General features: G+C 27.6%; 1 protein-coding gene across 3 annotated transcripts in view; it reads left to right on the top strand.

Annotated features, from left to right (window-relative positions):
* Positions 1–12,158: 12,158 nt before the first annotated feature.
* Positions 12,159–22,483, top strand: part of LOC126739500 (nephrin) — an 835,262-nt gene continuing 824,937 nt past the window's right edge. For all 3 annotated transcript variants that reach the window (XM_050445213.1, XM_050445211.1, XM_050445210.1), the window contains exon 1: positions 12,159–12,486. In XM_050445213.1, coding sequence (XP_050301170.1) covers positions 12,378–12,486 — 109 coding nt within the window. In that variant the 5' untranslated portion in view covers positions 12,159–12,377. The remainder of the gene's footprint in view (positions 12,487–22,483) is intronic.

Below are 22,483 nucleotides of genomic sequence, written 5' to 3'. Positions count from 1 at the left end.
ATTTTCTTTTCGAAATCGAGAAAATATAACAAGTCATTGATGCAGAAAAGGAGATAGCGAGAGCTGAGGCTCCCGTTTAGACAAATAGGATTTCATTCATTTCGTTTCTTTTTTTTTAGATTTTCGCAAAATTATGAGATTTTCTATCTAATAATTTTTTTTACTAATAATTGTAAACTATTTTTATTTATTTAAATAGATAAGATATTGTTCCGTAATTTTAATAAATATTTCACGGTTAGCGAAATACGCTTTCGATATACAAATATTAACAGAGATAATTATTGAATAATAATGGCGTCTAAAAAAGGAAGAAACGAAATAATTAAAAAGTGATAGGAAACAAATTTGTGCACAATAAATAGGTTCAATAAATTTGTTTTGAATTGCAGTAATCTCACTGGTAAATTTACTAATAATAAAAGACACGGTAAATGTAAAGGTTTATGGAATCAACTTAGCTTAGTTCAAATAGAAATTAAATATTATGAAGAACTACAGCAACCCATTATATATTGTTATCGTAAAATATATATTTATTTAACGAATTTTTAGTCAATTTTTGGTTTTGGTATATTTATCAACCGTATATGATCAAGATATATTTATGAATATATGTTGACATTAAAAAAAACTGACACTCGATTTACATATCTAGATTTTAAACTGGATTGCTACACCTCAAAAATTTGATATAAATTCTTCTGAAAAGTCACTATTTCGTCCATATTATCCAGTCTAATGACGCTGTTTTAATAAAAAATATTTATATATAAAAATTATATCAAATTTAATGAAACAGTGTTATTAAATTAAATATTCAATATATATTTTCGGCGAAAATATTTTTTAATTAACACAAACTTACCCCTCCACCCACCCCAAACATTTGTCCAGTAAAAAATTATCTTTAAAAATCACCGTTTTTTGTCCATAATATCCAATCTTATAGCACTGTTTTTATATTAAATATTTGTTAATATACATATGTATAATTATATGAAATTTAAATAAACAAACTGTGTTATTAGATTAGATAAGATATTAACGATGAAACCCGCTGGTATTCATGTGTATTATTTTGGAGAACAATGACTTTTGAAAACAAAAACAAGCGCCAAATTTAAAAGTCGAGATTTTTAACGAAATAAGTTTATTGGATATAAAAAACTTATAAACAATTATGATGGTATTTTCCTAAAAGTAGAGTGTCTGCGTATATAATGTAAACTATCTGTAGTCAAATAAAGCTATATTTGTACAAATATTTCTAAAACTTAGATATTTTACGGATGGTTCACTACTACTATTATTATAATGCGATAATAAAAAGGGAACCAAACGCCTGGTTCCGGATATTGTCAAGCCGTGAATGGTAACCATTTTGAACATTTAACTTAACTTTTGTTCTTTTTTTATTTGTTACATAAATCGTCTTTTTTTCGATAACTGTTGACTTTAGGTATAGGACATGATGCATAAAAATGAAATAAAAAAAGGTGCTTTCATTTGAAAAAATTAAGTTGATGGTCGTAATTTATTTTTGAGCAACCCTGTATATAGGGTGTCCAAGATAAGAATCCTAAGCATGGGGATCTCGGTACCTGTTGGAGATACAGCTTCGGTTAAATTAGGAAAAAGTTGTGCACTTTGAAGCGTATTTACATGCCGTTGAGAAACTTCAAAAATTTCCATAACCTGCATATCGATTTAATTTTTTCCTGGCTTTATTTTAAAAGATATCAAAAAACTATTGACACTTTCTCATTGACACTTTTGAAATAGTACGTGATGGCGCTTTTAAATTTTATATCCGACGTTTCGTTTCCGAGAAACCACCATCAACTTTATTTTTTTATATAGCGCGAAGAGAAAGTACACCCTGTATCTGATTCCATTTTTTATTACAAATTCAATGATGTATCACATGTCACATTTTTTTTGTTAGTTGAAAGGAAAAATGCAAATTTTCTATTTTTTTAGCATATTTTTTAAATAAGCTTTGGAAACAAATGCTTTGACGTATGTAAATACCTATTACCGAGTCTGTCACATTTTTCTTAATATCTATTTAGAGAGTGATGAAGCTAAATGAAGCATTGATTTGCATTGTACATTATACTACTTATGAATAAAAAAATGTAACCAGTAATAGACAAATGTTTTATGATTTTTCTAACGATATGCAACAAATAATGAATACATTTTAAAAATAACGAAAAAAGCAAATAAATTAACGCATTTTATAAATTTAACTTAAAACAGATGTTCAAAGAGGTTTCCGTTATTTTCTAGACATAAGTATGATCTTCTTACAGTAGCAGTTAAAACATCACGCAATATCTCTGGCGTAATACTTTGAAAAGCGGCCATCACACATTCTCGTAACTCCTGCTCAGTTCCAAAAGAATGTGTATAGACTCGGTTTTTAATAAATCCCCAAAGGAAGAAGTCCAAAGGGGTTAAGTCCGGGGATCGCGATTTTTTTCGCAGGCAAATCTTCGCTGCAAAAAAATGTTTTTCATTAACCCTACCCTTACCCCACCACCCACCCCATGCAACTTACCAGTAAGAAATTCTTTCAAAAAAATCATTGTTTCCAAAATAAGGATAAGTAAGTATATGTTTATTTAAATTTGATTTAATTATATATATATATATATATGTATATTAATGAATATTTAATACAAAAACAGTGCTATAAGACTAGATTTTATAGACGAAAAACGGTGATTTTTCAAAAGAAATTTTTACTGGGCAAATTGCCGGGGTGGGTGGGGGTTTAGAAGTTGTATTGATGATAAACAATGTTACCACATATGATATACGTATATTGTACAGTTTAATAAATATACCTTGACCATATACTGTTGATAAATATACCAAAACGAAAAATGTACTAAAAAATCATTGAATTTGGAATCATTGGCACATAAAAACCAGTACATTTTTGATTAAATCTTTCACAGATCTTAAATTAATCCCTAATTATAATGATGATATTTTTATTTATAAAGAAGATAATATAATCCATACAAATCGGGTTCCACAGCTCGACTTACGTAGAAATACTTAAAACTCGGGTGCTCAATAAATCTCTCCGCACATACCGTAGTCGACACTAAAAGTTTCAATTACAACAACAAACCGAAAATAACAGGAGACAATTAAGAAATCCACACGGAGCGCCTCGACATTTTAATAAATTCTCCTCCTAAGGTTGATTCTTTCTTTCTTTACTGCTTAAAGGTATGCCAGTGAGCAGGTGCAACTTAAAAATAAAAGAATGATCAGCTCCTCTTGAATTATAGGTTCGGGCTTAAGCGGTTCACATATAACGACCAAGAACTTGATTGAGATTTATTTTTTGTTTCTTACGAGCCGGAGATATACAATGAAAGGCAATTTTTATTTTACAAAAAAATTTGTCAGTTAAAAGCAGATGAATAATTGATTGAGGGTTATATGTAGTAAAAGGAGAACGACTAACTAAAGTATTTATTCACTTATTGAAACGGATCTTGGGAAGTGCTATTTGGAATACATCCTTTTTATTACAAGGAACTTTATTACAGACCAATTACATAAGTGCATAAAATTCTCTTTCCTGTGTACCAAGACCCAATTGCATTCTCTTACGAATTTTGAGCACTACGCGAATTATTTCTCGTCTACTAAATCTGTTAATCCTCCAAATAATAGTTAACCGAATCTCCTTAATATTTTGAATTTTCTCTCTAGCATAAACTCGATTGTGTTTCCCCATCAAACTGTATTTAAGACATTTAAATCAGGAGATCTTGCTGGCCATCTTACAGGACCAATATTTCCAATCCACCTGTCATCAAACCTTTCTGTAAGATAAGTTGAAACTTGTTCACGATCTTGATAAAACCAGTCCGTATAATCATTTTCTAAAGGAATTATTGTATCCAAATATTGAAATATTCTTAAAAATCGATTATTAAAAACTGGTAACAAGAATCGCGGGTAGAAGTTCCGTTAATCCAAATTTCGATTTGAATACATATTTTCCTAAACATTTAGGCTAAATTGCACTTGTGTCTGAATTTTATTCATTTCCCTTTGTAAAATAGTAAAATTACGTTAAATTCCTGAAAAATATAAAAAAAAAAGAAATCTCTAGTAGGCATAAACGTTTTCATCAAATGTCGGAAATAATATAGAAAATTAATTCAGTTTACTAGAAAATCTACAGAAGTACGATGAATATGTGGAAGTCATAAAAAATCACTCAAAGCATCTGGAAAATAGAACAACTGATTCTAAAACCCTGGAAGAAAACAAAACTTTATTATAAAAGCCTGTAATTATTAAAAAAATTACTCTATTAATCTAAAAAACTATAAGAAAATGCAAAAACCTGTCAATAACCCAATTTAAAAAAAAAACCTTAAAAACCTTGGATTAAATAAAAACATTATAAAGGGTGTCCCAATAAGAGCGCACGTTTTAATTGGTAAATAAAAGTCATAATTTATTTTAAACTGAGTGTTATTTATATTTTAATGTAAAGCTAATACACTGCAATTAAACGTGAAAAATAATATCTGGCAAATGGCCGGCTCGACTTTCGTAACAGACTCTTATTCGTTTTGAGAAATTTTCAATTACATTTTCACATAATTGCGGCCTAATTTCGCTAATAATACGTCTAATTTCGTTTTTCAACTGTGGAATTGTTGTTGGGTTATTACCGTATACGAGGGATTTTAAAAAACCCCAAAGAAAAAAGTCACAAGGCGTTAAATCGTATGATCTTTCGGGCCAGTTCTGGTCTCCATTCCGTGAAATGACACGACCGGGAAACTTTCTTTGCAACAATTGAATTGCTTCACGTGTAGTGTGACATGTCGCACCATCCTGTTGGTACCACATACCGCCCGTATCCATACCATCCAATAGAGGCCATAAAAACTCAGTGAGCATATTACGATAGCGTTCGCTGTTCACGGTAACTGCATTTTCAGCCTCGTCCTCTAAGAAGTACGGTCCAATTACTCCACCTGTCCAAAGTCCGCACCAAACAGTGACTCTTAATGGATGCATTTTCTTTTCATGAATGACTCTAGGACTTTCTTCGCCCCAAATTCGGCTATTTTGTTTATTAACAAAGCCATTAAGGTGAAAGTATGCCTCATCGGTAAACAAAATTTTTTTCGAAAAATCGACATCCATTTGTTGTTTTTGCAATACCCAAGAAGAAAATGTACGGCGCGTCGCATGGTCCACTGGCTTTAATTATGGTTCAATTGAATCTTATAGGCATGTAAATGAAGATCTTTTGTTAGAATTTGGTGGAAAATTTTGAAAGTTTTAAAAGTTCTGAAATTAAAAATTGAGAACAAAAACTTTTCCTAAATTATTAAAATTAAGAGAAAAATTATTTAAAATACTTGTAAGGTGGGATAATTGACCCAAAGTGCAGAAATAAAACTAGATTTTATTTAAATGTCTCGAATATCATAAAAACACTTAAAAAATCTAGAAAATACTAAAAATTTAAAAAATTTGGGAAAATAAAATTAAAAATAAAAACTTAAAAATTAAAAGGAAATTTATTTAAAATTTTCGGAAGACTTGGAAAATTACCTTAAAGTCCTCCAATAAAACGATATTTAATTTTAAACACCTATAATATTATAAGAATGTTAATCTGCAAAATGTAAAAAAAATTTAAAAACTCCGAAAATATGCAATTAAAAATAAAACAAAATCTTATCGTAAAACATTAAAATTAAAAGAAAAATAATTTGAAATGCCTGAAAGGTCTGAAAAATAACCAGAAAACTTTGGAATAAAACAAAACTTTATTTCAAATGCCTGAAATAACTAAAAATTTCTTGTTAAATCTAAAAAGCTTACAAAAAAAATAAAGAAACATGGAAATATCTCAAATTGAAAAAAAAACTAAAAACGCCAATAATTTACTCTAAAAACCTAAAATTAAATAAAAAAAAATTTGAAACGCCTCGAAGACGTGAAAAATAACTCCGACATTCTGGAATAAAAAGACGCTCGATTTTAAATATTTGAAATAATAAAAAAATACTCGATAAACTTAGAAAATTAAAAAAACTTAATTTCAAATAAAAAAAAAAAACAAAATATCAGAACTTAAAACCGCAAAAAGCTTAAATTAAAAGAAAAATTATTTCAGATACTCGAAGACGTGAAAGAAAATTTTAAAATCCCAGAGTAAAGCGATATTTCATTTCAAATGCTTAAAATAATGTAAGAATGCTCGGAAAATACGAAAAATTTTAACATTTATTTCAACAAATTTAAAAATCTTGACTTTAAAAACTGAAAAGAATAACTTATTTTAAAACATTAAATTTAAAAGATAGATGACGTGAAAAATTACCTCAAGTTCCTGAATATTCTGAAAAACTAGAAAGTATTAAGAATTATTTTAAAAATTTCAATAGTTATAAAAAAAATAAAATTGAGAACACAAACCTATCCCAAAGTTTAAAAAATAAACGAAAAATAATTTTAAATACATGGAAAACATCAAAAATTACCCCAAGATCCTGAATTAAAAAAAGATTTTATTCCAAATGCCCGGAATATTGAAACGATGCAGGAAATGTCTGGGAATTGCAGAAAATTATTCAAAAAATCTAGAAATTTCGGAAAATAAAAAAAATCTTGAAAACAAGAACTTATCCTAAAATTTTAAAATTAAAAAAAATATATTTAAAATGTTTCGAAAAATTACAGTACTGAAATAAAATAATATTTCATTCCAAATGCCTGGAAATTGATAAAAATATTTGGAAATGCTGGTAACTGTTAAAAATCCCTAAAGACTATCCTAAGACATTAAAATTAAGAAAAACATTTTCGAGGAATATAAGTATGGCTCGAAAAATCCGAAAAATGGTAAATTTTATTTTACAAGAATTAAAAAATTCTGACTTCAAAAACTGAAAAAAAACTTATTTTAAAACATTAAAATTAAAAGATATATTTTTTAAATAATATTAATTTACAGGGATTATTTTGGCTTTAAATGCATTTATTATTTCTATTAAAAATGTCAGAATTTAGGTCCATATCACATTTATAATACATTTTAATAATAACTTGCTTTTGCTCATTCGAAAAACTATAGTTGCTTAAATTATTACTTAAATGCCTATCACCCTGTACTACAATACTAACAAAACCTACAAATATTTAAACATATGATATTTATGTTTATATATTGCCTTTTCAGTTTATCAGAGCTTTCTGCGGCAAATTTAGTTTTTCTAATTAATAGTTCTATCTATCTTCATATCTCTAATATATTCCGAGATCTCTATGTTAAGGGTCGAATTTGAAACACTCTATATAGAAGAAGTAATATTAAGTTACTAGAATGTAATTTAGTTAAACTAGATGTAGATGAGCTTATATTAGAATTTAGTGAATAAAGGGACCACATAAACCCACATAATAGATAAGATAAAATTGTGTGAAATTGTTGACAAATATTTTAGTGCAATTTATAATATTTTAATTGAAATTTGAATTTGAAATGACGATTTGCTAGATTCGAAATAGGGAATCTAGTGAAAAAAGTGCTCCACAAAAAGAGGTATCCAAGGGAGAATGTTTATAATTTAGGTTTTTATTTTTTTTCTGGAAAACTACTAAATGAAGAAAAAATCATTCAAACACATGTTATTTGAAATTTTAATACGTATCAGACGCAACAGAAAAATAACTTCGAAGTATAACTATTTTCCAGAAAACTGCGAAACAGGTATTCCTTATTTTCTCAAAAATTATTAAGAATATAAAAATTTATCTTTATACATTGTATCCCTAATCACCTAATCAAAAATAGAACAAAATATGACGAACAACATTTAGCCATCCTAAGGAACATATCATATATTATTATCGTTATAAATATATATTTATTCAACGAATTTTTTGTTTTGGTATGTTTATTGACCGTATACGGTCAAGTTCTATTTATTAAACTATAGAATATACGTATATCATATACGATTCTGTTGACAAAACGAAGAAAATTTCGGCATTTAAAAAATTGACAGGAGATTTACACATCTAGTTTTTAAACTCAAATACTACAACTTAAATATTTGATGACATTCTTCTGAAAAATCACTGTTTTTTGTCCATAATATCTAATCTAATAACACTGTTTTTGTATTAAATAATTATTAATATACATATATATAATCATAACAAATTTAAATAAACAAACTGTGTTATTAGATTAGATAATAATGACGAAACCAGTTGTTATTCGTGCGTATTATTTTGGAGAAAAATAATTTTTAAAAACAATTTCTTACTGGTAAGTTGTGTGGGGTGGGTGGCGGGGTAAGGGTAATGGAAAATGGTTTTTTTGCAGAAAATAATTGCCTGAAAAAAAAAATTTTTTTTTGGTTCTAGATATCTCATTATCTAGGTTCAAAAATCCAGTTTTTAAATTAAAACAATTGGTATATTATATTAACCATATATGGTCAAAGTATATTTATTAAACTGTAGGATATAGGTATATCATATATGATTTTTTTTACATAGGGTAAAAAATTTCGGCATTTAAAAAAATTGACAAGGGATTTACATAGCTAGTCTTTACACTTAATCACCACACAACAAAAATGTGATAAAATGGCTCCGATATCACATATATGCCACTGTGTACGATACGATCGTGTACGATACGAAGAAATCTAGAAAAAAATAGGAAATGCATTAACGTGTATGAAATAATGATTATATTAGATAAGATATACAAATAAAAAAACACAAAAATCCAAATTTGCTCAAAACTAAACAAGGATTTAAAAAATTAAAATTTATTTAAGAAAATCGTAGTAATTTTTTTTAATAAATAATATTTATGACAAATCTAGAATTTATGCACGCCATTGGTAAACATTTTTTGTACGTCGAAAAATCCCCCCTGATTCAATTTCATTCCATTACACGCATTTTAAAAAAGTCTTTAAATAGTATACAATATACCATACTTAAACGTTTAATTTTTATGAAATAATATTTATATATTATAACATGTAATAAAACTTCTTGTTAAACCTGAATAAAAGCTAATGAATAAACATAATATTGTAACGAAATTCGAGTTAACACTTTTATTGGCAACGTCAAAAACACTAACCTAACTCGCCTTGACTGTCGTTGTAAAAACTGACTAAAGAATTAAAACTAAATGAAATGTCAGGAAGCGCGCCCTTTTTAAAGCCCGATGGAACAGTTTCGTAATATTTAGAATTTCTTCATTGTTTTTGCTAAGAGACCAATAATTTTAGGAGAATACTGATAGTCAAAGCAAGCAAATATACACATTCTAGAAAATTTAAAATACTAGGATTTACAATAATATAACCTAAATAACCTAAAGTGGGGCCAAATTGGGGCCCTCAAAAAAAATTAACTATTTAAAAGCTTGACACTGATATGATGAAAATATTAAACTAAACGTAAGTAGAACCCTAAATAAACCCTATAAATCAATTTTTAACTACAAAATATGAATAAAATAGTACAAAAACGAAGAATAATTTACGTATTTATATTTTCATAATAATATTAAATTCCTGAACATATATCAAGCGGACTTGTTATTCAATATTTTTAGTTGAAGACACAACCAAACGTGTACATCTGGTGTTAACCAAAAATAAACGTTTATTTAACTATCGTATGTTGCTTGGATAGTATCTTCCATTCAGGTTGTTCCATTTTCCATTTTATCAGCTTGTCTTCACATTCTAAGTGCATTTTCTCTTAATTTCCTTTGCTTGCAGTGTTTCGAAACAAGAATAGCTCCCGAACACTAAGACCACTAGGTCTTTCCAAATTCAACAAAAATTCATTACTTTTTACTTATTAAATATTATAAGCATACTTTTATTTCAATCCCAAATGATTCTTGGATTAAGAAAATAGACAAAGTGTTACATTTTAAGACCTTTTTTGTATCCCTATTATAATTCTACATCTAGCTATAGATAAAACTGAAAACTTGATCCAAACGAACCGGACTACATCCTTATTTCCTTCCCATCGTACGAAAAACGCTAATAAAGCAAAACAGTTTTTCGATAAGTCCGTAAGAATTTAAACAAAAGCTAAACCAAAGCGTTCCCATTAAAAAGATTAATAATCTTTAAAGATGTTTAAAAGTGGCCATCAATAATTTTTATGAGCGGGTGTTTACGGGAGCCAGACAACAACCGGAATACGGGCCCTGATACGAACGCATTAATCTTCGTTCTCAAAACGATCGCCTACATTCTAAAATGTTGTTATAGTACCTTTTTGAAATGTTGCCACCCGGTTTGATTTCTATTAATCGTTTTTATCGATAATTAATAAAAAAAAACTTTACACGAAACTACCAATTATTCTGTTCTAGAAAAGCCTTTTAAAGGATGGAAAATGTTTCTCGTTGAATTTATTTGCTAATTGGAGCTTAAAAATCATATTTGCAAGGGATAAAATACTGCTCTTTTAGAGCGACTTATGAGCAAAACGGCAATTATACATACATGTTTTCGTAGTTTTAGTTACGTTCTGATGGTTAATTACGTGGTGCTTCTTGTTATTTTTATTTCGTCAATTATTTCTCATCAAAGGTGTTATTTAGTAGTTAAAGAGTTTGTTGCAACTAACCGCGTATTATTAAGTAATTATACCATCTGTTGTACCAAACCTTTTAGAAATTAGAACATTGCAACATTATTTTTATGATTGTCTTTTATACATTTACATAAAATCATTAAAACCTATATTCAATTTTTTTTAATAATTTTGGGTCTACAACACTTAGTTCCAAATCATTTGGTAGAAAACTGTCTGAAGTTTGTTAGTGACATTCATCAACACAAGATCAAAAGATAATTTTTACATGGACAGGGTAAATACTGGTGCAGGTCAAATTAGTTTATATTTTAAAGGTTTAAAATAATAGAATGAATGAGTTGTGTAATAATATAATTAGCTTTAAAAGGGAAGCACTATAAGCAATATATTAAAACTTTAATTATTGTTATCTATAGGACACGTGCAACGCCTCGCCCAAGTATCGTGACGTGTTTTGTGAACAGTCTCCTAAACATACTCAGTTTTATACAATTTTATCGAAATTTAATTGTAAATAAGTAGCCTACATTCTGTGAACACCTTATTCCAACGTTGACATCAAGTATAAACCTATGAAAAAGCTTCAAACAGGTAAATTTCCCAATTCAGCTAAACAAATCAGCTCGTAAATTGTGCCTTTTTTGGTTTTTATTGGATTTACAAGCCATGTTGCCACTATTTGTTAATGTATTATTAAAGCGATTGTTTGGCTGAGTTTACCTCGAAACCTTTTTTAATGTACAAAAATTTACCCAATCCGTTTGTCTTTCCTTAATGTAACCCAATTTCATCCCAGGACTACCAGTGTATAAGTCAACTCAAAAGCCCTGATAAGTCCCTGGGCAAAAAGCGTGTGTCCTTGAGGAACGAATTACTAACACCATAAAGACTCACATCGATGCACAAGTTTCAAGTCTTTTAACAAAAGTTCAGGAGCAACAACAGCAATTAGATTCACTAAGAAACAGGTGCAATCAACTAGAGAAATACTATATAACTTTATAGTAGTAGTTATTTGAGTAGAGTACTCAAATAACACCCTGAATATATATTTTTAAGTCAGGCAAATAAAAAAGAACCGAAAGAAGGAAAAACGACCGCAAATGACGTCCCAAATTACTACAAGTAATGAATGAGCAGAACACCTCTGGTCGAAACTAAAATAAAAAAGAAAAAAAAAACAATTAATTGACACCGACAACCGGTATCGAAAAACCACACCGAAAGAGGCGATTAAAAGCTTCCTGTCCATTTTTAATCAGCCGAATTTAACTAACCAGCAGGGGCAGCGGCCACAGAATCTTACCATCATCATCATCATCATCGACATCTCCAAGAAGCGCCGAAGAAAAGAAGAGAGAAAAACCAGCAGCACCGGCGGGTTCGCGGCGTTTCGTCTCTCCTCGCCCTGCAACCTGATTGGCCGAACCGGAGCGAGCGTTTCGGCCTTTTACCATCGTCGTATCGTCAGCAGTGGCTAACCGACCGCCCGTACGTGGTTGCAGCCTCGATTTTCCTCTGGAGTGAATGAAAACTACGACGAGAAAAATTTCCCGAACGATTGCTGAGACTTGAAATTCGCGCGCGGACTTTGAACGGACCCCGATCGCCGGTTTACGTACAGGTGAAACCATCCATTGGTTCGAGTGCTAAAATTGATTAAATTTTTTGTGTCTTTTGATTATAGTGAGTGATTTAACGATCAAGATATTAATATGGAATCTGTTAATATTAGACAGTTGTGGTTTTATTTGTTAATCATCCTTATGTCCGGAGTGGTTTGGTTTGGTAGAGCGGCAAAGCCTAGGATCGACGATGAACCAGGTATATTGAATATGTTCATTTAAGGCATAACTTAAATGTACATGATACGCATTTCAATACATTTTTCTTAATTCCGTATATTTACTAATTAAATTCGATCAACAATTATTAAAACAGCTTAGGAAAATTTGTCTAGATGTTATATATAAAAGGCATAGTAATCCTAATGAACATACAGGTACTATTATAAAAAAAAATTATAATTAATTTTAGCCGTGGCATTTAAAGTTAATTAATTAAAGATTCTACTTAATTATTTGTTTAGTTAAGCAGAAATAAATAAATAAGTGGATTTTTTTCGTAAATGGAAATCGAAAATATTAATAAGGATAAAATCGATAATGATATTAATTCCTTATTAAAAAATAGAATTACGGAAAAAATTTGTAGCTGCGAGTTGTTGTTTTTTTATATTAGTCGTCGACATACGACCAAGGAAAAAATTCGAAAATTATTGATGGAAAGTTCTTGCCAGCCAGGAAGAAGGAAAATTTAAAATTGCTTCTTGTTTGTATTATAGTTTTTATAAATTATAAGTGGCTGGTTGGTGTATTCTCCTCGTGAAAATAAAAGGTTCTGTTTTAGTTTTTTCCTATTAACTTATGAAAACCGATCGATTTGGGTAGATCCTCACTAAGGATTAACTAATTTTAAAAAAGCAATAGAAAAAATCAATATAAAAATAGTTAAGTGTTCCTATAAGTTCTTAAGAAGTACAATAGTCTATATATTAAAACTAAATTATGCTTTTTAAAAATAGTAAGGTTATTGAAGCAATTTTAACGCAGAAATTAAAGAAACCTACCTACTTAAAAAAGAAGATCAAATGAAAGAAGTCAAAATGAAGCCAATTTACTTAAATAATATTAAAAGACATTTTTAGAACTTTTAGATATATTAAAAAAGTATGATGTAATTTTAGTTAAATATTTTACTAATAAACAAAGAAATGCCAATTATTAAAACCCACACATGCAAAAGGAATTTTTTAAATTGATGGGTCAAAGAGTTTTGACACAATGCATGTAGTTCTAGATATTAAATTATCTTACTATAAAATACAAGCATAGACTGCAATGCATAAACTTGTAAGTAATTTTTATTATGAGAGCAAAGAAATTTGTAAAAATGATCTGCATTATAAAAAAAAATTCAACTATAGAGCATAACAAAATGTCGTAAGAAAATTTAATTCTGAATCTAATGCAATTTGTTTTATTAAAATTATTCATTAAGTAGTTTTTGAGAAATTTAACTTTGAATGGTATAAAACCAATTACAAATAATGGATTCGAGAGCTTACTTTTTGAGGCCGGATAACTTAAAAAGTTTTAGTAGCGGTCTAAGGTACTACACATACTATAGAAAAATTATATAATCTTGAAATAAGTAATTAAAAAAATCGATACGAATGGGAAAAATTGAAGATATTCAAATTAATATTTTTCATTTTTAATAAGAAAAGTAGAAGTCTTATAGAGAACTGTTTAAGTTACTTAAAAGCACTAAAATAAAAGTTAGTTTCAAGTAAAATATAACAGACTATAGTTACGTGAAAGAAAATTGACTTATCTTATTCACTTAAATCGTAAATGTTATTAACAATTTTGCACTTAAATTATTTTATTTTAATTTTTAATAATAAATAACTTGGAGTTAAATCCTTTTGGCTATAAATAAAGGGCTTTTATATCTATTTAAGTTATGCATGGTTTTAATTAATATTGGAAGTGTGCGTATTTGAATCTAAAATTGATTAATTTAATTTCATTTATGAAATTAAAAGCAAATTTTTAAATAAAAGATAATTTTTGCAAGAAAGAAATTTTCGTTACAAATACAGAGAAACAAGTTAAATACATATTTTTTGTCAGAAGAAAAAAGAAAAAAAGATTTATTTAATAAATTTGAAGGTGCAAGAAAATATCAATAAAAAAATAAGATTTTATATCTTAGATATTTTATAAAATTAAGCAAGGACGTCCGATTGACAAAAATAAAATATTATTTAAAAAAAAATAATTTTTTCGGAAAAAGCTCTATTACTGAAAAATTTTAAAAAATCACTACAAATTGAGAAAATAGAGGATATTAAAGAAAAAAACAATTTTTCAATCTTATTTTTTTTATGAAAAAATTAAATGTCTTATATACAAATGGTTGAAATAAAAGTTATGTGAATTAAAAGTAAGTCTAGTAAACTGTTAATTTTATGATAAAATTATATAATAATAAAGATATTATTCATTTAGTATAAAAAAGCTACATATAAAATAATATACATTACATATTAATCTACGTTAGTCAGCAGGAGTTATCATAAATCTATTTGCGTATTTTACCTTAAAATAAATTTAATTTTATTGATAATTAATAAAATTATATGCAAAATTAAAACAAAAATAATCTGTAAGAAAACGCTAACGCATTTTTTTTTTATTTTCTATTTTAGTTATGCTTAATTTTATTCTAATTTATGCTTATTCTTTAAAAATTGATTTAATAAAGCCTATAATTAAATCAATATTTAAACACGTACATTGAATTAACCAGTTCAATATTTTGTACTAAAAAAGTAAAATAGTTTAAAAACATAAAACGCTGAATAGATGGTAGTGAAAAATTTTAGTTAAGATACAACAATATTAATCTGGTACCGAGTAAAAACTAATCTAATAGACTTAGTGTTTTAAATAAATTTTTTTTAAATTTTATAAAAATGTATTTTTTAAAAATATGCAGAAAATGTCTATTTACGCCTTATAGTTTGTTAAAATAAAATTTTAAGTGGTTACAAGACAACTAAATGTTAACAAGTTTTTAAAGTTTGGTTAATACTTAAATATAGGTTCTTTCAAAATGTTCTTTTAATTGAGAAACCTAAAAAATATTGATTCAAATAATTCACTTTTCACTGTGCTATATCAAAGTCTTATTAGATGTACTACACCTACAATAAAAAGTTACCTTTTTTGAATTTTGTTTTAGTCCTAAATTTATACCAAATTTATAGAGCTATAAAGAACAAGAAATCTTGTCATCACTTGCCTTATTAGACCTGGTTAATTTGAAAATAAATAATACAATATTTATTATTTTCTTTAATTTCAATAAATTTTGTGTATATTTTAAATTTAAATAAGATATTGAAATTAATATTTAATCAACAAACTCACTATGAATAAGAAAGGATTTCCTTTTTTTATTAAAGACAAAAAGACACCTAAAATGAGCATGTAATAATTAATTTAAAAAAATAGGAAAATAACTAAGAAAAGCATATCTACTAACTTACAAAAACCAACCTTAAAATATATTTGAGGAATTTATCAACAGGTATTGGCATTGTATACTGAATTGACCTAGGTTTTGAAATAATATCACAATATAACTATCTACTTTTTAAGAAAATCTCTACCTGCTACTGGATAAAGCTATTCGCTAATAAGTTGCACGATATTGTTTTATTTTCACTTTAGAGTGATTAGGTAGGTTAAGTAAGAGTAGCCGCACAGCTAGACTTCGTCTCCTTTAAAGCACTATAAAAATATATGTATAATTTGATTTTGTTTGTTAAATAAAATTCGTTAATTAATATTATTAATACATTAAACTGCCGCATCTTTATAGATTTAAATCCAAATCGCCTTTAAGTTTTTTTTAACGAAACCAGGTAAATTGTGTTTGTTCATTTAATACATATTTTAAATGTGCATGGTACGCATTTCAATAATTTTTATTTAATTCATTATATTTTTTAAAACTTTTTATTATTGATTAAATTCTATAAATAAATATTAAGTTACTTAATAGAATTTTTCTAGATATTTGTTGCATACAATATAATATTATAATAAAGAAAATATCTTTTAAACGAAAAAGTATTTTCTCCACAAAATAATATGCCGATCTTGCTTTAAAAGTGATGCATTTAATGATTATCCGACTGTACAATATTTTAATATTCAATATAGTACAAAAATTAAAAAGTCAGTAGAAAGGTTAAGTTTACAATTAAAGGACTAGAACTACAAATAAACTTTAAAGAACTCACGCTAATTACAAACGTAGGCATCCATTTTAAAACGTAATATTTACTTATCTTTTTTTTTGTTTCTTTCTGTCAAGATATCATAAATCAACGTAATTTTAAGAAAAAAAACATAAAACACCAAATTAATAAAGCAAAGTATTTACACAATATGTAATAATAAATTATAGTCACTAAATGATATATTATTGAATCTCGACAATTGTATGTTGTTGTTAATAAAACAGTAGATACCTGCAAAAATTACTAAATTTTTTAATAAATCAATTTACGTAAAATATGCACTGTCAAAACTTTTACTTTGTAATTTTTTGCAAATTTGACAAGACAAAATACGAGATACAGATACTATTTTTTACTTTTGACTTAAATAAGAAGTTCTTTTAAGGCTATTTTATGAATGCTGTATTTATTAAGGTACTTTTTAGACTTGATTCTTAAAGAAAATAAACTGAAGGTTTATTGAAACTACTTTAACATGCCTTGCCTAAATATTTAATCCTGATATTAGACTCTCTGTGTTATGTCTTATGTCTGCTTTTCACTTATTTAACTTTATCGTTTTTTTTAAAGGTGTATTTAATTTTCACACAAAGGACATCTAATATACTGTGATGAGTTCCAATAATTCATATTAAGCTAGCTTATCTTATACATATTAAGGTTCCTGCGAAAGAACAGCGGTCAATTTCCATCAATTGGTTTGAGTACTAAAATTAATTACGTTTTAGTGTCTTTTTATTATAGTGAGTGATTTAACAATCAAGATAATAATATAGAATCTGTTAATATGAGACAGTTTTGGTTTTATCTGTTAATCATTTTTATATCTGGAGTGGTTTGGTTTGCCAGAGCGGCAAGGCCGGCAAAAGGAACGATGAGGTACTAGGTGAATTGCATATGTTCATTTATGGCATAACTTAAATGTGCATGATCCGCATTTCAATAATTTTCATTAAAAATGAAGTAAAAGTTAAATAAATGTTAAATTATGTTTAAGTTACAAACTATTACAATAAAGACAATAAAAACAAATAAATAAGTACAGTACTATCACCAAAGAAACACCAGAGAAACAATTAAAAAAAAGTAATCATTTTACCATCTCAATTTTCCCAACTAAAAAAAATTACTTATTATTTTTTATTATAAAGAGTATATTACGATAAAATTTTAATCTAGTCTTTTCTAACTTAACCTAGTTAGAAAATTCATAGGTTCACGTTCGTTATTCAGTTAATTATTATACACTTTCCTTTCTTATAAATGATCAAACTCTAGCTTTGTTTTAATATTCCGCATATAGCTACTCTAATCAAGAAATTATGTAAAAAAAAGTCACTAATCGGTAGTAAGGGTCAAATTGGAAAATGTCACAATAGGGGAAAGAATATGCACATCAAATTTCAAGTAAATTTTTTGTAATAAACTCTTTTCATAAACTACCTTCAAAATAAATAATATAATATTATCTAGGTTGTATTTTTTGTTTAAATTGTCGTAAATATTTTTCTACCCTGGTCAACGATTTGATTAGAGATAAAGAATTTATAAATTTTGGACTGGGTAAAAGTTCTTAAGCACGAAAATTAAATATAGAGTATTTAAATATTTCATTTAAAAAAATTGACTTTTCACTATTTTAGTAAATGAAAGATTTTAATTTAATTTTTGATGACCCTTTACATATCCTGCATTGATCGTCTTCGTAAGTAATAATAATAATAATTGTAAAACCACAATAAGTACAAAGACTTATAGAGGTTTTCTTGGTCTATAGTATTCTAATTTATTTTGCATTTTTATTTTCAAAACAATTTATTGGATTTTTTTTGACATTATAAATAATTATAATTTTTTTGATGCCACTAGTAGTTATAAAACATATACTCCTTTGCTCTACAAGGGTAGTTTAATTTTTCAACCCTATAAAACGATGTTAAAACTTGTATACAATCAAAATGAAACTTTAATGTGTCTCCCGACCCAAATTAAAACCATTGATGTCAACGGCAGCAGCTGTCGAAATCCCCGCTTTTCTCCAACTTTTTAAATTTCATGGTTACACATAACCGTCAGAGCACTTGTTTTTTTTTTTAATTCTTTTTCCTATTAATTTCTGAGTTCACTTGTTTTTTTCCTGATTAATTTCTGTAGGGGATTTATTCGATCCTAAGCTGCTTTATTAATTTTAAAGCCGACTTGTTTTTTTGTTGTTCGTATTTTGTAATCTATCCGGGTTATTTAGAATCTGTTTACTTTTTGATATCCGATCTAAAAATTTGCCCGCGGGATTAATTGATATTTTCTTCGCGATGCGATACTTCTTGGTTGTTTTAAGGCACATTTAATTAAATTTATAAAATTATATTGTTATTTAAGGTGTACGTTTTTCTTTTTACATGCTATTTGCGGTGTGTTAGTTGCCAAAACCAAAAACAAAATAAATTTCTTTACGAAAAGTAGAAAAATTATCACCGAAAAGAAAAATAACTAACTGAACTGCTTGCAACTGACCAAAAGGAAAGACGGTAATAAATTTAAAACCGGTCCAAGTGGAAGTAGTATCCAGACACTATTTATTTCCAGTAAACTATCGCCTTACTTATTTATTTAGAAGATCCCCGGGGGAGCCCTCCTAAGTCCTGTATCTCTTCCGAGTAGATGTTGTATCGTACTTTATTTGTTCAGGAATGGTTTAAATGATCCTTTGGTGCCAAAAGAGTTTTACACGTTTTATAAGTTTTTACTTGGTTTCGGTAATAGAGATTATAGGTGTCATATAATCATATAGTTTGTACCAATACGATTTATCAATTTTATTATCCGCTATAAAAATATTTAAAAAAATCTTCGGTATTTTTATTTAAGAATAAGTATATCAAAAAACATAGATATAGTCATAGAGGGCTACAAGATATATATAAATGTATTGAGAAAACCTATTTTAAAGCGAAATATGGAAAAATATTCCGACGATTCCTTGGATTTGAAATTTCATTTTATCACTCCGATTTCTCCATTTAACTTGCAAATATTTTCTTTTAACTGTTTTCTATTACACAACCTATCGATTTTTAAATTCTTCTCAAAATAATAAACAGAATATTGACACGCACACCGTTTTCAAATTACCGCTCGATACGTTTCAGGCCTGTTTCTGAATTCTGTTATCCTTATTAAAGGTATCTAAGATACGCCTTGTCAAAAATGATATAAGGGTTTGATAAGTTAACTACATAACGAGATTATGAAGGCGAGATGAGAAAAAGCTGATATCTTTTAAGAAGGACTTTTTATTAATAATTTTAAAATTACACAGGAAGTATGAATGTAAACGAAATTGTAAGTGGCTAAAAACATTTGAAAAATTATAAATTGCACTTTAATCACCTAATACAGAAAAAAGTATGTTTTTTGTTATTAAAATTTTAAAATTTCTGTAAACACCTGGACTGTAAGATTACAATTAAAATGTGTAAGTCTACTTTCGTTTGAATAAAGGATTTTTTTTTCCATTTTTGGTACGTCTGCTTATAAGACGTAGTCCAAGTGTTCTCTATACATAATCCAAGTGTCTAATCTTGTCAAATTAATGAAATTAAATTGATAAATGAGTAATTTTTTAGTACTGAGACTCCTGGACTAATACTTAAAATTTAGTAAAAGTCTAAAGGTAATTTTTTTTTTATTACTTGCACGCCTAGATTATGGCTATAAAGGTAATCCTGCTATTTAGATTGAATTTAGTAAAACTTATTAAAATTAATAATTGTTTATTACTGGAACACCTGGACCAATTGACACTGTAATCAATAATCAATAAATAATCGGAAATTTAATTTCAAGTAATTATTGCATTTTTTAAAGCAGACACACCTAGACTATAATATTGTAATCAGGGCGTGTAAGTTTAATTTTCTCCTATTAATTGATTTTTTTTACTTTTAGTATGCCTGGAATATAACTAAAAGAAGATGTAGTCCAAAAGCATAAGTATAATTTTTTTCTAATTATTGGAATTTTACAGACCATAATCTTATACTGCACTTCGACTATAAGATTATAGTCCTCAATTACAAAAATCTCTGTAATTGGTTTGTTGATTTTTTCAGTCCAAATGGCTTTTTAAAATTCTTAAAGGCATTTAATGCAATTTTTTAAGGCTTACTCAGTTTTCTCAGTCTGCAGCCAATTTTAATATTATTTAGTATATATTATTATTTTTAAAGTGTGTTTTAATTCCAGTGGTAGTATTTTTTGTGCTGTCTATATAAATGAACTTTTTGTTATAAACATAGTTGGGGGAACAGCTTGATCTTGTGTAACAAATCTCGTTTGGTAGTTGTGTGCAGGTTAGGTTATTAGGTTATTTTTTGTAACGTAAATCAATATGTCTTTTTAGCATAGTTCTTGTTTGTAAATCTTAATATAACCAAAACGAAATAAACATATTTTTTTTTTTAAGGTTTTTATTATGTTGTTACATGCCCAGCCCCAAGCAATAATCCCATATAATAAAATGTACTGTACGAGACCATATTACATCGTTTTTGTTGTATAGTGTATTATTTTTTTTTGAATTTGATGTAATGTATTAAAAAATTGTATTGTAACGTTATAATAAGAAACTTTTATTGAAATTAGGGCTATGGTCTACGGTTATAAGGACATAGATATCGAAGATTAACTATTCTTTGAAGATGACTCATCAATTGTTGATTTTCTCGTAGAAATTATGGGGAAGTAAAAATTTTGCTAATGGAATTAGGTTATAGCTGGTTATTACGTTATCTGAGGCAAAGCGAAAAATTTTTAATTTTTGCTTTAAATTTTGGTTACATTAGACAAAAATATTTTTATTACAAATATTTGAAGTAATTTATTTAAGGTTATTGGGTTATTTTAATATAGTTTTTTTGACAAATGATAGGTGAAACAGCATTGCCAAGTCCATAAACCTGAATACGATACCTTATACATAGAGAGGAGATTCATAGAGGATCGATTCTAAACTAGACGATTTTAAAACGATGCATACGGGAGTTAATCAACTTTTTTGTACACAGTTGAATGCGCTTATCCCACATGAGATGAGAGTGTCTTTCTATCGCTAGGAATTTGGTTGAACTAACACTTATAACTGGAATATAAGCGGTTTATTTTTAAATTCGGGATAAATCGTAACTTGGGTATTTTTTGTTGTCCCTTTTGTAAAAATATTAAAATTGTCCAAAAAGGAAAATATAACTTGAAAGTATATGCACTAGTTAATAATTTTAGTTATTCAGACATCCCTTTATTTCTCCCTATTGTTTACTTACCTATCCGAGGCCCCCTATGTTTTGTCTTTGAAAAAATGTCCTGCGTTGGCTCCAGGACGAGAAGCGTGTGATCCTATCTAAGTTCCCTAGTATTAATCTTTCTTGCACTATTCCTTTTTAATATTCTTTTTTAGAAATTAGATACAATGAGAATTCAATGTTATACTACCCAATAGTATAATTATTTAAATACTATATTAGCAGCCTGTTCTATTATGAATGAGTTCCTATATTGCAACACGTGGCTAAATGTTCCAAGCATAAATGAAGGGTCAAAAAAACGAAACAAAAAAAAAGAAACCTAATATAAAAAATGATCCATAATCCTGACAACTACCTGCTTGAAGTTTAATAATAGCTTCATTTTTTCCTTGGATAGGCACAGGTGTGAGTTGCGATGCGGTGCATTTTGTGGGACCCAAACTTCAAAAAAATTTTTTTCGCTAAATTTTTTTCTATTTGTACAACTTAATTCCAACACATTTTACCCTTTTTCGGAAATGCTTTCTAGGATACACAGTGTCAGCAAGCCTTTGCTAAGTCTATAAATACTGCAGCACTTTTTTTAGATATGTCAATTGATTGGATATATCCTCCGTCAGGCAGGCAGTTTTTAGTCTTT

Source organism: Anthonomus grandis, chromosome 8 (assembly GCF_022605725.1).
Source record: "Anthonomus grandis grandis chromosome 8, icAntGran1.3, whole genome shotgun sequence".
Lineage (NCBI taxonomy): Eukaryota > Metazoa > Arthropoda > Insecta > Coleoptera > Curculionidae > Anthonomus > Anthonomus grandis.
Note: the sequence above shows the minus strand (reverse complement) of the source record. Positions and strands in the feature narration are given on the sequence as shown.